The following is a 13,305-nucleotide window of genomic DNA, read 5'->3' on the forward strand; positions in this document are numbered from 1 at the left end:
CGACCTTGACAGATTAGAGAACTGGGCCAAAAGAAACAAGATGAATTTTAACAGGGAGAAATGTAAAGTATTGCACTTGGGCAAAAAAAATGAGAGGCACAAATACAAGATGGGTGACACCTGGCTTGAGAGCAGTACATGTGAAAAGGATCTAGGAGTCTTGGTTGACCACAAACTTGACATGAGCCAACAGTGTGACGCGGCAGCTAAAAAAGCCAATGCAATTCTGGGCCTCATCAATAGGAGTATAGCATCTAGATCAAGGGAAGTAATAGTGCCACTGTATTCTGCCCTGGTCAGACCTCACCTGGAGTACTGTGTCCAGTTCTGGGCACCACAGTTCAAGAAGGACACTGACAAACTGGAACGTGTCCAGAGGAGGGCAACCAAAATGGTCAAAGGCCTGGAAACGATGCCTTATGAGGAACGGCTAAGGGAGCTGGGCATGTTTAGCCTGGAGAAGAGGAGGTTAAGGGGTGATATGATAGCCATGTTCAAATATATAAAAGGATGTCACATAGAGGAGGGAGAAAGGTTGTTTTCTGCTGCTCCAGAGAAGCGGACACGGAGCAATGGATCCAAACTACAAGAAAGAAGATTCCACCTAAACATTAGGAAGAACTTCCTTACAGTAAGAGCTGTTCGACAGTGGAATTTGCTGCCAAGGAGTGTGGTGGAGTCTCCTTCTTTGGAGGTCTTTAAGCAGAGGCTTGACAACCATATGTCAGGAGTGCTCTGATGGTGTTTCCTGCTTGGCAGGGGGTTGGACTCGATGGCCCTTGTGGTCTCTTCCAGCTCTATGATTCTATGAACTTGTTAAAATACATTTCCTGTAACAGCATCACAAAAGGTGCAGACACAGAGGGGAAAGTGATGTCATTCACCACGAGTGATGTAACAGGCACTGTTCAATAGGTGCCTGCGAGTCTCAGGCAAGCATAGACAACACAGATACAGTGGTACCTCGGGTTAAGTACTTAATTCGTTCCAGAGGTCTCTTCTTAACCTGAAACTGTTCTTAACCTGAAGCACCACTTTAGCTAATGGGGCCTCCCGCTGCCGCTGCGCCGCTGGAGCCCGATTTCTGTTCTCATCCTGAAGCAAAGTTCTTAACCTGAGGTACTATTTCTGGGTTAGCAAAGTCTGTAACCTGAAGCGTATGTAACCCAAGGTACCACTGTACTCAAAACGGCAATGAATATTCCAGCTGTGGGGGATTTCCCTTTTTGTCAGCAAGAAATGTTGAAATTTGAGTGTTGGGAAGAATGTGACCATCCCGCAACCTTGAGGGAATCTATCTGGTTTCCCACTATAAATGTGTACTTCTGTTTTTGTTGGTCACTGCCCCTCTGAGAACAATGAAAAGAAAGAGATTGCAAAGTGGGAGAGCTTGCCAGCCTTTGTTTTTCTAGACTAAGATTGGAGGCATTCTTAGTATCTTTCTTGAGATGATAGCACGGTTCACATATTGAGAAGAGTGAAATTTGCAAGATTTGCAGGGCTTCTCATCCTCAATGGACATTGAATGGAGGAAGCAGCCAACACAATGGTTCCATTCCATTCCAAGCCTCTTGTGACACATTGGGCTGCGCTGGTGGCACGTGCAACTAAAGCAGGATGAATGCTCATTGTCATATAAAAAGGTAAAGGTGACCCCTGACCATTAGGTCCAGCCGTGGCCGACTCTGGGGTTGCAGTGCTCATCTCACTTTATTGGCCGAGGGAGCCGGCGTACAGCTTCCGGGTCATGTAGCCAGCAGGACTAAGCCACTTCTGGCGAACCAGAGCAGCGCATGGAAACGCCGTTTACCTTCGCGCCAGAGCGGTACCTATTTATCTACTTGCACTTGGATGTGCTTTCAAACTGCTAGGTTGGCAGGAGCAGGGACCGAGCAACGGGGGCTCACCCCGTGGCGGGGATTCGAACCGCCGACCTTCTGATCGGCAAGTCCTAGACTCTGTGGTTTAACTCACAGCGCCACCCGCGTCCCCTTCATTGTCATATAAGTGCCTCATAAATCAGAATGAATGCCCAGTGAAGACCAGACATAGTCTAACCATTGTGTAAGCTTTGTGCAAGCAAATCAGGATGAATGCTCAATAAATGGGTCATCTGGAGAAGCCAGGCTCAGTAAATAGGAACAGAATCAAGCTGTTTTCATCAATCGTACCAACAATGCCTTCATCTGGAATTTGTCACTTTTTAATGTGTGGTGGAAGACAGAAGAGAGTTCTTTTTGGAATCAATGCACACCTGAGGGAAGGCATCCAAACTTCTATCAGCTTTACATTTAAATTAGAGATGTAAGAAATGCAGAAGGCAATTTAAGCATCCCTTGCAGTTAAATTGCCAAGAATCGGCTCTGTGCCTCAGCACATCCAAAGTGTCTTTTGCAAAACAAGCCTCCACTAATCTGGGGTTGGGTGTGAGGATGAATAACGTGTCTCATTTTAAAAACAAAGCACTGGCTCCATGTTTTCCATATTACCAGACTTCCAGAGCCTTGCCCACGAAGGGTGGAACATAACAAACTCAGTGTCCTCCTGTAGAAAGCTAATATGCCAAATCCTTTAGTTGTTATTCTTATTTGGTTCATCCTCACTCCACCCTTCGGGGTTAGGCTGCTGTTCCCATTTTACAGATGGGAAAATGGATAGAATCTCATCAAAACGTCCATAGCTGTGCATGAATTAAAAGCACAGTCTCTCGGGGCCCAAGCCTGGACCTTTAATTGTATATGAATATCAAAATACGCCTCCATTTAATATGGATTTTCAAAAACTAGTTTGGGAAGCTTCTGGCCACAATTTGCATCTTTGGTTCCTAATACAGCTGACAATAGTATACAGAGAGCATTTGTAAAGGTAAAGGGACCCATTAGGTCCAGTCGTGGCCGACTCTGGGGTTGCGGCGCTCATCTCGCTTTATTGGCCAGCAGGACTAAGCCACTTCTGGCGAACCAGAGCAACGCACGGAAATGCCGTTTACCTTCCCGCCGGAGCGGTACCTATTTATCTACTTGCACTTTGACGTGCTTTAGAACTGCTAGGTTGGCAGGAGCTGGGACCGAGCAACAGGAGCTCACCCCGTTGCGGGGATTCGAACCGCCGACCTTCTAATTGGCAAGTTCTAGGCTCTGTGGTTTAACCCACAGCACCACCCGCGTCCCAGAGAGCATCTGTGCATACCCCCAAACTCCTGCTTGCAGTCTACTTTGAATCAGCTCTCTGCCTCCCTGTCATTTTAGGTGTAATTGTGACCTATTCTCATCATCAAAAAACACCTTATAAAATAAACAATCACACCTTTAATTGCAGAAATATGCACAGATGCAGCTTGTTGTGATGAAGAGGTGTGTGAGTCCACACCAGATTGCGTCTATGCAGTCAGTATTATTATTATTATTATTATTATTATTATTATTATTATTATTCCACCCATCTGACCGGGTTACCCCAGCCACATGTGGAGAAATTCAAGCATGGTGCTCACCTGCCAGAGTAGGCGCAAGAGGGCTGAACGATCAAGGGTTTGCTGGGGTCCCCACACCCCAACAGCACTGGCATTCTCAGTTTGCACACAGGGCGTCCCAAGAAGGCGCTCTGAATTAATCTTGTGTCTATATGCCTGGCTTCTCCCATTAATGATGCCTCAGCAAGCTTGAGCTGCCTTATACAGTGGTACCTCAGGTTAAGAATTTAATTCGTTCCGGAGGTCCGTTCTTAACCTGAAACTGTTCTTAACCTGAAGCACCACTTTAGCTAATGGGGCCTCCCGCTGCTGCTGCGCCGCTGCTGGGCGATTTCTGTTCTCATCCTGAAGCAAAGTTCTAAACCCAAGGTACTATTTCTGGGTTAGCGGAGTCTGTAACCTGAAGCGTCTGTAACCTGAAGCGTCTGTAACCTGAGGTACCACTGTATTTGAGTCAGGCTACTGGTTCACCTCACTTTGATTGTCTACATCAGCAGTAGTCCTCCTGAGGTTGTGGACTACAACTCTCATCAGCTCCAGGCACTTAGAATTGTAGTCTAAAACATCTGGAGGTTACCATATTGGTGTATGTTGACCGACAACAGCACTCCAGGGTTTCAGACAGGGGAAATTTCCAGTTCGGGTTGCCACCTGTGTTCTGGTGAAATACAGGGTGGGGTATTGCGGTTGGGGGATGATTCCCCCCCCCATTTGTTGCTGAAGTGATTTCAAAGCAATCCATGACGATTTATAGCAGCCTGACAGGATGTCCCTTCTAGAATTTGTCTCACACAGTAGAATTTGTAAATTTGCCTGTGCTTGGCTACCCAGAGCTTAAATATATGATCTTTCACATACCCTTTCAATCACATGCATTTGGAGAAGATCCCTGACTTGGAAGAGAGAGAGCGAGTGAGAGAGCGAGTGTGAGAGAGTACAGTTGGTACCTCGGGTTACATACGCTTCAGGTTACAGACTCCGCTAACCCAGAAATAGTACCTCGGGTTAAGAACTTTGCTTCAGGATGAGAACAGAAATCGTGCAGCAGCGGCACAGCAGCAGCAGGAGACCCCATTAGCTAAAATGGTGCTTTAGGTTAAGAACAGTTTCAGGTTAAAAACGGACCTCCGGAACGAATTAAGTACTTAACCCAAGGTACCACTGTACAGTCATACCTCGGGTTGAAGTAGCTTCAGGTTAAGTATTTTCGGGTTGCGCTCCGCGGCGACCCGGAAGTAACGGAACACGTTACTTCTGGGTTTCACCGCTCGCGCATGCGCAGACGCTCAAAATGACATCATGCGCATGTGCAGAAGCGGCAAAATGTGACCCGTGCACACGCAGATGCGCAGTTGTGTGTTACGTTCTACTCAGGATGCAAACCGGGCTCCGGAACGGATCCTGTTCGCATCCAGAGGTACCACTGTACCGGAAGGAATGCTAATGGAAGGAATTTTTTAATTTTGTTTTGAGAGCGAGAGAAAGAAAGAAAGAAAGAAAGAAAGAAAGAAAGAAAGAAGACCTGAAATACAGGACAAAACCAGGGGCTTTATTTCACCCAGGTCAAAGACCCAGTTTTACACACCCACACACCCACCCTTGGCCATTTGTGTACACACGCACACAGGCTGGGAGCCTCAATGGCACCCCTCTGGAGGCTTCACCCAGGGCAAAAAACCTGGCTAGCCCCACTGTAGCTATGGCACTGGCACTTGTATCAGTACAAGATGTAGTGTTTTATAGTGAACTATGGGACAATCCAGTATTATACAGGACAGGGAGCAACCCTATTCCCAGACCTATCTGGAGATGCTGGGATTCGAATCCAGTACCTGCAGGAAAAGCAGATGTTCTGCCACCGAGCTACAGCCCTTGCCTGACTCTTCCTGATGTGCTGTTCTTCCCCAAGGAGCTGGTGCCGGCGTCCACCTCTGCACCGTGTGAGTGATGGCTGCCAGCCCTGCGTTACTATGGTGCCGCGGTGGTTAAGCAAGATAAAAGAAGGATGTTAATTGTGATGGATTTCTGCGGTGGGGAAAAAGCTAAGGAGAAAAAGGCTGAGTCTCCATGGTTGATATCATCCTTTATATCATTGTTAAAGAGGAGCCGTTTTTGATATACAATGCATTTGTCATCTTCTTGTGCTTCCTATGAAAATGTGTACATAGTACAGATACCAGAGAGAATTCAACACTTTATACACTTGAAGGCATTCAGAGATCGGTAGTTGGGGGGGAAAAGAAATTATAATGGCACAATATCAAGGCTTTTGATGCTACTGGATGGATATATCTACACTGAGATGGCGCATATAGAGAAGTGTGTACGTATTTATCTATATATATATGTACATATATATATATTATAATAATATATATCGTATATTTTATACATAAGAAATATAAAATGAGCATGAAGTAGTAAAAACGGTCAAATTAAAAAGGGGGGAAAGAGGTCAAACTCGAGCCCTATCTTCAAAAGCTTCCAAGCAGAGAAGTAGAAATAACCAAATTAAAACTAAAGAAAGGTAAACATACCCCCCCCCCCCACAATGCAGAGACCCCCTGCTTCTTTCCAGAAAGGTCCAGCCATGGCAGAGTTGCAGCGTCTTTGGGAAATAAGGGCCTCAATATATTCAGGAGGCTGAATACAAACAACAAACACCCCTTTCACAAGCAAGTCTGGACCGCCGAGCCCTGGAATAATCAGGATCGAAATAAAACAAAGCTTTTTCGAAAGGAAAAAACAAATAAAACCAAAGCGACGATGAGATTTTATTGCAAAAGCTCTTAAAGATAAGGAGAACTTTGGACCTGGGAAGGCTGCCCATGCAGCGAATCTTGGTTAATGTTGAGGGAAGAGGCTGGACCATGGCAGGCACGAGATGCTGTGGAGACCCAGGCTGGGAGAGGTCAGCCAGTTGCTTCTAAAAATGAAAAACCACCCATGTCGGCATATCTCCTCTCCACCCCCCTCCCAAATCTGAGAGCTGGCCCTGAAGGGCATCAAAACAAGCAGGCAAAAAGAGCCCTAGAGGCAGTTTTAGTAGCCATCAGGACCCGTGGCTCTTGTAGGGATGCAGGTGGATATCTGGGGGCACCTTCAGGTTTCTTCTTCAGCCCTTCCAACAATCCCCATAATATAATCAGAACTTCTGTCTCCCCACCACCACCCTTGCTTTTCCCTTCAACCCATCGGGTCATAAGGCATAGGAGGAGCAGAGGCCTAATCCGGTGCCACTCTGCCTCACACACACAGACACACCAGAGATGCACTTGAATAATCCAGATTTGCATTCTGGCTGCTGGTTCTTCCAGCCTGTTTATATCTCAGCTGGTGTACTTTATAACTTGGACAGCTCCGTTGACTGGGGGCAAACCCCAGTTGAACCACCAACACTGGAGTAGGAGAAGGCATCAACAAATGCGACCCTCAAAAAGGAGGGTGAGGAAGACCAAGTCACCCCTCCCTCCTCAACCCTGCCTGATAAGGCCTCTAGTTTTCAGCCCTGTCGAGCTGTACAGCTCAATGCAAAATTCTTATGGACCTTTCTCCTCCCAAAGAGACCAGGAGTGATTCACACGTGCACCTTCTCTCAGGACAAGGCTGGGCAGACAAGCTTGCCAGATTCCTTCTGCAAAACCAAATTCTGGCCAAGCCTCTCCACCAATGTCAATCCCTCTGTTTGGCTGAGCAGTTGATTGGGCAATCTCTGGATAACAAACCTGGGCTTTTCTGAAGGTGGTTTTCAATGGGATTGTCAAAACTGGATGACAGGGACTCTTCCAGGGTTTCAGGCAAGGGGCTCTCCCAGGAGCACTTGGGGGGTGCCAGGAATTAAACCTGGAGCCTTCTGCATGCCAAGCAGATGATCTGCCACTGAGCTATAGTAGGAATCAGGAGCAGGTGGGAGCCCCTTTTGTGAAGAGGTCATCCCCTCTTCATCCTGATAGTTTTCCACCACCGCTCTTGTTTTCTCAGGATGGGCACTGTGAACAGGTTCCGTGGGAAGCTGAATCAGTATATAAGGAAGCCCAGACCACTCTGCCTAATCCTTCCCTCCCCCCCTGCATGGTACTTGATCCTCCCAGCTTGGGAAAGCTCCCTCCCAAAGGATCTTGGTGACCTCCCTGTTGTACAATCAGGTGGTTGTAACACAGTTGTTCCAAAACAGGACATGGTGGTGGGATTCTGCAAATCTCCTGCACTGGGTAAATCCAGGAGGCCTTGCTTGCTAAGACTTACAAGACTGTCATCTTCACTCCCCTGAGCTGATTTTTATTCCTGTCTATGCTGACAATGTGTTAGAGCAAACATTAAAAAAACCCAAAACCAAAATAAAAACGTTTTACACCATTAGCATGCAATTGCCTGGAGACCCTCTATGTGTTTTTGATGGTGGTATGTCCCTCTGCCCATCACTGCTGGCAAACTCTTGGCTGAACGTTAGGATGGGTTATGTCTGCCAAATGCCCGTAGAAATTAAGGGGCAACAGGTTTTCTGCGTTGCACCAAAGCGGAGCTATCATTGTCACTAGCCTACAGGCAGGTCCTTTCTGTCCTTTTGTAGTGTGGTGCTGAGGCAGGAACTGGCAATGGTCACCCTTACACATCTGCACAGCCAAAGAAATGATGCTGTGTCCTTTCTGCCTGTAGGACTGGGCTATAAGTTGCCATGCCTCTGTAGAAGGTAGGGGAGAGGAAACCCAGGGTCAAATTCAGCAGGGTAGGCTGCTTGCATCTTCTCCTTTCAGAAGCTGCAGAACCCTCAAGTGAGGCTCGTTTGGAAGCAATCTAGTATTGTACCCTACTGAGAAACGGCAGACTTCTCTCTGAACCTTACTTTTCACGTAACCCCTAAGAACATGCACAGAAGGGGCCCAGGGCAGCTTGTAGTAACACCAATGTTTTGAACTTTGGAAGAGCTCATCTGCCAATCATTCCTCTGCCTCTCTTGGGGGGTGAACAAGGCTGAGACCCAGACCAGGCTGGAGCAAAAGGGAATCAGGTAGTTGGGCAAGACAACAGGTGATATTCAGGTGGGCCCTCACAGTTCAGTTACGGTCTTGCTACAGGGAAAGCCTCAGCTGTGGCCTCCCACAACACACAGCAAGGTGGTGATACAGATGACGGTGGTAGGGAGGGAATGGAACTGATGTAGCACCTCCTTTGGATACGGCAAGGGGCCCTTACGAAACCGAATGCTGCGGGGGAACAGTTTGGCTGGCACTCCTGTAGGTTCTTCTTGGCATCGACGTTGAAAGAAAAAAAAAGGGCCTTCACGCAAGGTGGCTGACACCAACAAGGCATGGGGTAGCGTGGAGGCCAAAGGGGGGGCACATAGGCAGTCAAGACTTCTCCGCATGTGGACTGGAGAAGGCGGTATCCTCTCCTCCACTTGGCAGCTCTTCTGTTGAGTTAAGAGTCCGAGGGCACTCACAGGGACAAGAGCAGAAACTGGTGTGGACCTGGTAGAACAGATAACCCCCACCCCGCCCCCCACCCCTCTGTCCAGTTTGCTCCGTGTGCGTATCGCTGCCTTGGCCTGGGGCGGATGGGTTGAGGAGAGGCCGGATCCAGCTTGCCTCCCCCTGGGAGTCTTGAGATAGAGGCCCTGACGAGTCAGTTGGCAGGTTCGTGGGCTGGGCCAGGGCTGCTCAGCGAAGGTCCTTCCCTTTGGTAGTGTTAGTTGTACATCCAGTGGTCAGTTAGCAAGTAAAGTCCTCAAACGTTCCCCGGGCCGGATGGTGAGGTAGGATGTTGGCCGCGTACGTCATGCCCGCTGGGTGGCCTCGGATGCTCTCGCACGGATTCTGGGTTTGCAGCGGGGGGAGAGGAGAGAGGAACACAGTGGGCATTGCAATTAGCACTGTAAACATGAAATGATAATGAATGGGGTGGTGTGTGCAGTTCCAGGATTTGGGGACCTTCAAGCAGTGTGGCGTCCAGGTTTGAGTGCTGGACGGTGACCCGGGAGACCAGGGTTCGAATCCCCGCTGAACCATGAAGCTCGCTGGGTGACCTTGGGCCAGTCACTGTCTCTCAGCCTAACCTACTTCATAAGATCAGGATCCAGGGAACAGTCACTGAAAAAGGTCACATTTGGTGTGTGCACCCGCATAGGGAGATGACTATCATATGTAACCTTTGACTCAACAGCTATGCTTAGTATCAAAACTTTCTCGGTTCCAAAATTTTCAAAGGCGGTGCAAAGGGATGGTTATGTTGCATTGTGCCATGAGACTGGAGGCTACAGAATGACTACTTCATTGTGCGATAAGCTTTTAAATGGCTGCCGGTCATTTTTCTGAATCCACTCTTGGGGGATCTCTATGCTGAAAACGAATTTAACAGTGATTTGGCATTATACTATAGAATTACAATAGTTTGCTATATTCTTAACCTATCCTGGTGTCTTCCAGATGTTTGGGGCTACAAGTTCCATTAGTCCCAGTCGGCATGGTGGGGGCACCAGACTGGAGAAAGCTTATTTAATCCTACAGTTGTAAATAACAGTGACTCCCTCTTGCCAGGGCATCTTGGGAGCTGTAGTTGTGCATATGTGTGTAAAGGTAAAGGACCCCTGGACGGTTAAGTCCAGTCAAAGGCGACTATGCGGTTGTGGCGCTCATCTCGCTTCAGGCCAAGGGAGCCGGCATTTGTCCACAGACAGCTTTCTGGGTCATGCGGGCAGCAGGACTAAACTGGCGCAACGGGACACCGTGACGGAAACCAGGGCGCATGGAAATGCCGTTTACCTTCCCACCACAGTGGTACCTATTTATCTACTTGCACTGGCGTGCTTTCGGACTGCTAGGTTGGCAGGAGCTGGGAAAGAGCAATGGGAGCTCACCCCGTCGCTGGGATTTGAACCACCAACCTTCTGATGGGCAAGCCCAAGAGGCTCAGTGGTTTAGCCCACAGCCCCACCCGCGTCCCTATGTGTGGTGCTGGTAAGGGATCCTTTGTAAAGAAGTGGCAGGCGCTTCTCCAAACTGCAAGTCCCAAAATTTGTTGCGGTTAATTGGGATAGTTAAAGTGGTATGAGCGTGCTATAATCAGTTACATTGCTAGTGCAAATGGAGGGGGGCAGGGGGAGCAATGTCACGCGACATGAGAATGCACGGCGCAATGTGGCAAATAGCTTAGACACTCACGTGGCGTTTCACATCATCCAGACTCAGGGCTACCCCTTTGTCGCTGTTGTTGCTTTTGTGTTTCTTCTGGCATTTGCCGCGGCGAAAGAAGCGGAACTTGATAATCTAGAGATGGAAGTGAGGAGGAAGGCTGTCGGTTTCATGTAAACCATTTGCAAAACGGCCATGCCGTTTTGTCGCTTAAGACTGTGGCTGGTGCCTCAGAGCAGCGGAGAGGAAAATGGAGGGAAGGTGAGGGTGCTCCGTTAGCTGCTATGAGCATGTCTGCACAACGGTAAATGAGGCAAAGATTGGGACCATCAGCATCTTGGTGCTGGGAAAACCTTGTGGGAGACGCTATAATGCAGCGGTAGCTAACCCTCAATTCAGCGGTCCAATTTAGCCCTGCACATTTTTTTTGTCCTCCAAAGACCCCACTAATTTCAGCAGGGGAACATTAAAATACAGCATGGGATTGAGCAGAGCCTATGGCCCTGGTGGAGACGCAAATCAGCAGTGTGGTGTAGTGGTTAAGAGCGGTAGATTCGTAATCTGGGGAACTGGGTTTGCGTCTCCGCTCCTCCACATGCAGCTGCTGGGTGACCTCGGGCCAGTCACACTTCTTTGAAGTCTCTCAGCCTCACTCACCTCACAGAGTGTTTGTTGTGGGGAAGGAAGGGAAAGGAGAATGTTAGAAGCTTTGAGACTCCTTCGGGTAGTGATAAAGCGGGATATCAAATCCAAAATCTTCAAACTCTTCTTCCTCCCTGATCATCAGATTCCTTGTTTGATGTATGGAGGGAAGCTGATCATCCTCTCTCCTTAGCTGATCCGCATGCATTAGCTCAATTGTGTGTGTGTGTGTGTGTGTGAGCATGCGTGTGAGTGCGTGGCTGGCCACACCTATTTCTGACCATGCCCACTGGTGGCATTTGGTCCCCAAAGGATTTGCCAAGGGGGAATGTGGTTTTCAGGCTGCAACGTGTAGGTAGCCCTGCAAGACTGCCTTAGCTTAGACGGCTGAGAACCCCAAATAAATATGCATTTGCAACTGTGAGGAAGGGGCATTTTCCTACTGCCACAACACATCATTAGATTTAGACCACTTTCCACCTCCCTAAGAGCTCAGAGCACCTCCCATATAGTCTCCCATCCAGGCCTTGTTCTAGCAGTGGAAAGGCTTTGTGTGCCTTTGAAAAGATTCTCTAGACGGTAAGCAGATCTGTACCCCGTTCCCCATCATGCTCCAGGGAGCCAAACTCACTTCGTAGGCGTAGTCAAATAGCTCCAGCACAGTTAACAGGCTGGCTCCAATGAACAGCCCCATCTGTCCCCCGATGTCACCTGCAGGCAAGAGGAGAGGGGAGCAATAATCAGGTACTGAGATTGGGGCACATTTCTCTGGTTCCCTAATCTCAACACTCAGCTCTCCAGACTTGGTTGGTCCAATCTATGCTGGCAGGGGAGGTCGGCAGGGACATGGTGGTTTGAGAGCCAGTGTGGTGTAGTGGTTAAGAGCGGTAGTCTCGTAATCTGGGGAACCGGGTTCGCGTCTCCGCTCCTCCACATGCAGCTGCTGGGTGACCTTGGGCCAGTCACACTTCTTTGAAGTCTCTCAGCCCCACTCACCTCACAGAGTGTTTGTTGTGGGGGAGGAAGGGAAAGGAGAATGTTAGCCGCTTTGAGACTCCTGAAGGGGAGTGAAAGGCGGGATATCAAATCCAAACTCTTCTAAGAAGCCCAATGTGGTCTGGAGAGAGGATTTCCCCTCCCCCCCTAATTTTTATTAAATTTTCTGTTTTACATTTTAGAATATTCATTTAAACAACCTTAAAGTATCAATGACATCCCTTCTTCTCTTTCCATGGTTCATTTTGCATAACATAAAGGTAAAGGGACTCTTGACCATTAGGTCCAGTCATGACCGACTCTGTGGTTGCAGCGCTCATCTCGCTTTATTGGCCGAGGGAACCGGCGTACAGCTTCCGGGTCATGTGGCCAGCATGATTAAACCGCTTCTGGCGAACCAGAGCAGTGCACGGAAAGGTCGTTTACCTTCCCGCCAGAGCGGTACCTATTTATCTACTTGCACTTTGACGTGCTTTCGAACTGCTAGGTTGGCAGGAGCAGGGAGCTTGAACCGCTGACCTTCTGATCGGCAAGTCCTAGGCTCTGTGGTTTAACCCACAGCACCACCCGCGTCCCTTTTGCATAACACAAATCCCCGCATATTTTAAATAAACTAAACTATTCAGTATTCCATTATTACATCCATCAAAACTGTTGATTTTAACTTAATGCTACCCATGTTTTCAAATATACACATTTCCCCCCATATATTCAATAAACATTTTCCAATCTTCTTCTTTAAAAGTATGTTCTTCTTGTTCTCTTATTCTATATGTTAGGTCCGCAAGCAGCACATATTCCATCAGTTTAAATTTCCATTCTTCTTTAGATGGGACTAGGCTCGTTTTCCATTTTGGGGCTAATGAAACATGGGCCACAGTACTGTGGTCTGGAGACAGGGATGCCATTTGTTTGACATTTTACTTGACTTGCCTGCCTTAGGATTGGTATTTATCAGGTACTTTGCAGAATAAATCAGGTGTTTGGATGGATGCTCGGGTTGCAAATGCATGTTTGCAACCCGCAGCTGCACGTCTGCGCACGCACGGGTTGTGATTTGGCACTTCT

General features: G+C 48.2%; 1 protein-coding gene across 5 annotated transcripts in view; it reads right to left on the reverse strand.

The window, feature by feature from the left end:
• Positions 1-5,542: 5,542 nt before the first annotated feature.
• ASIC1 (acid sensing ion channel subunit 1) overlaps positions 5,543-13,305 on the reverse strand; it is a 209,207-nt gene continuing 201,444 nt past the window's right edge. For all 5 annotated transcript variants that reach the window (XM_080994688.1, XM_080994686.1, XM_080994687.1 and 2 more), the window contains 3 exons: positions 11,873-11,952; positions 10,630-10,734; positions 5,543-9,285 (listed from right to left, as the gene is read on the reverse strand). In XM_080994688.1, the coding sequence (XP_080850814.1) occupies positions 9,181-9,285; positions 10,630-10,734; positions 11,873-11,952 (290 nt within the window). In that variant the 3' untranslated portion in view covers positions 5,543-9,180. The remainder of the gene's footprint in view (positions 9,286-10,629; positions 10,735-11,872; positions 11,953-13,305) is intronic.

This window comes from Podarcis pityusensis (genome assembly GCF_964106645.2).
Source record: "Podarcis pityusensis genome assembly, chromosome: 2".
Classification (NCBI taxonomy): Eukaryota; Metazoa; Chordata; class Lepidosauria; order Squamata; family Lacertidae; genus Podarcis; species Podarcis pityusensis.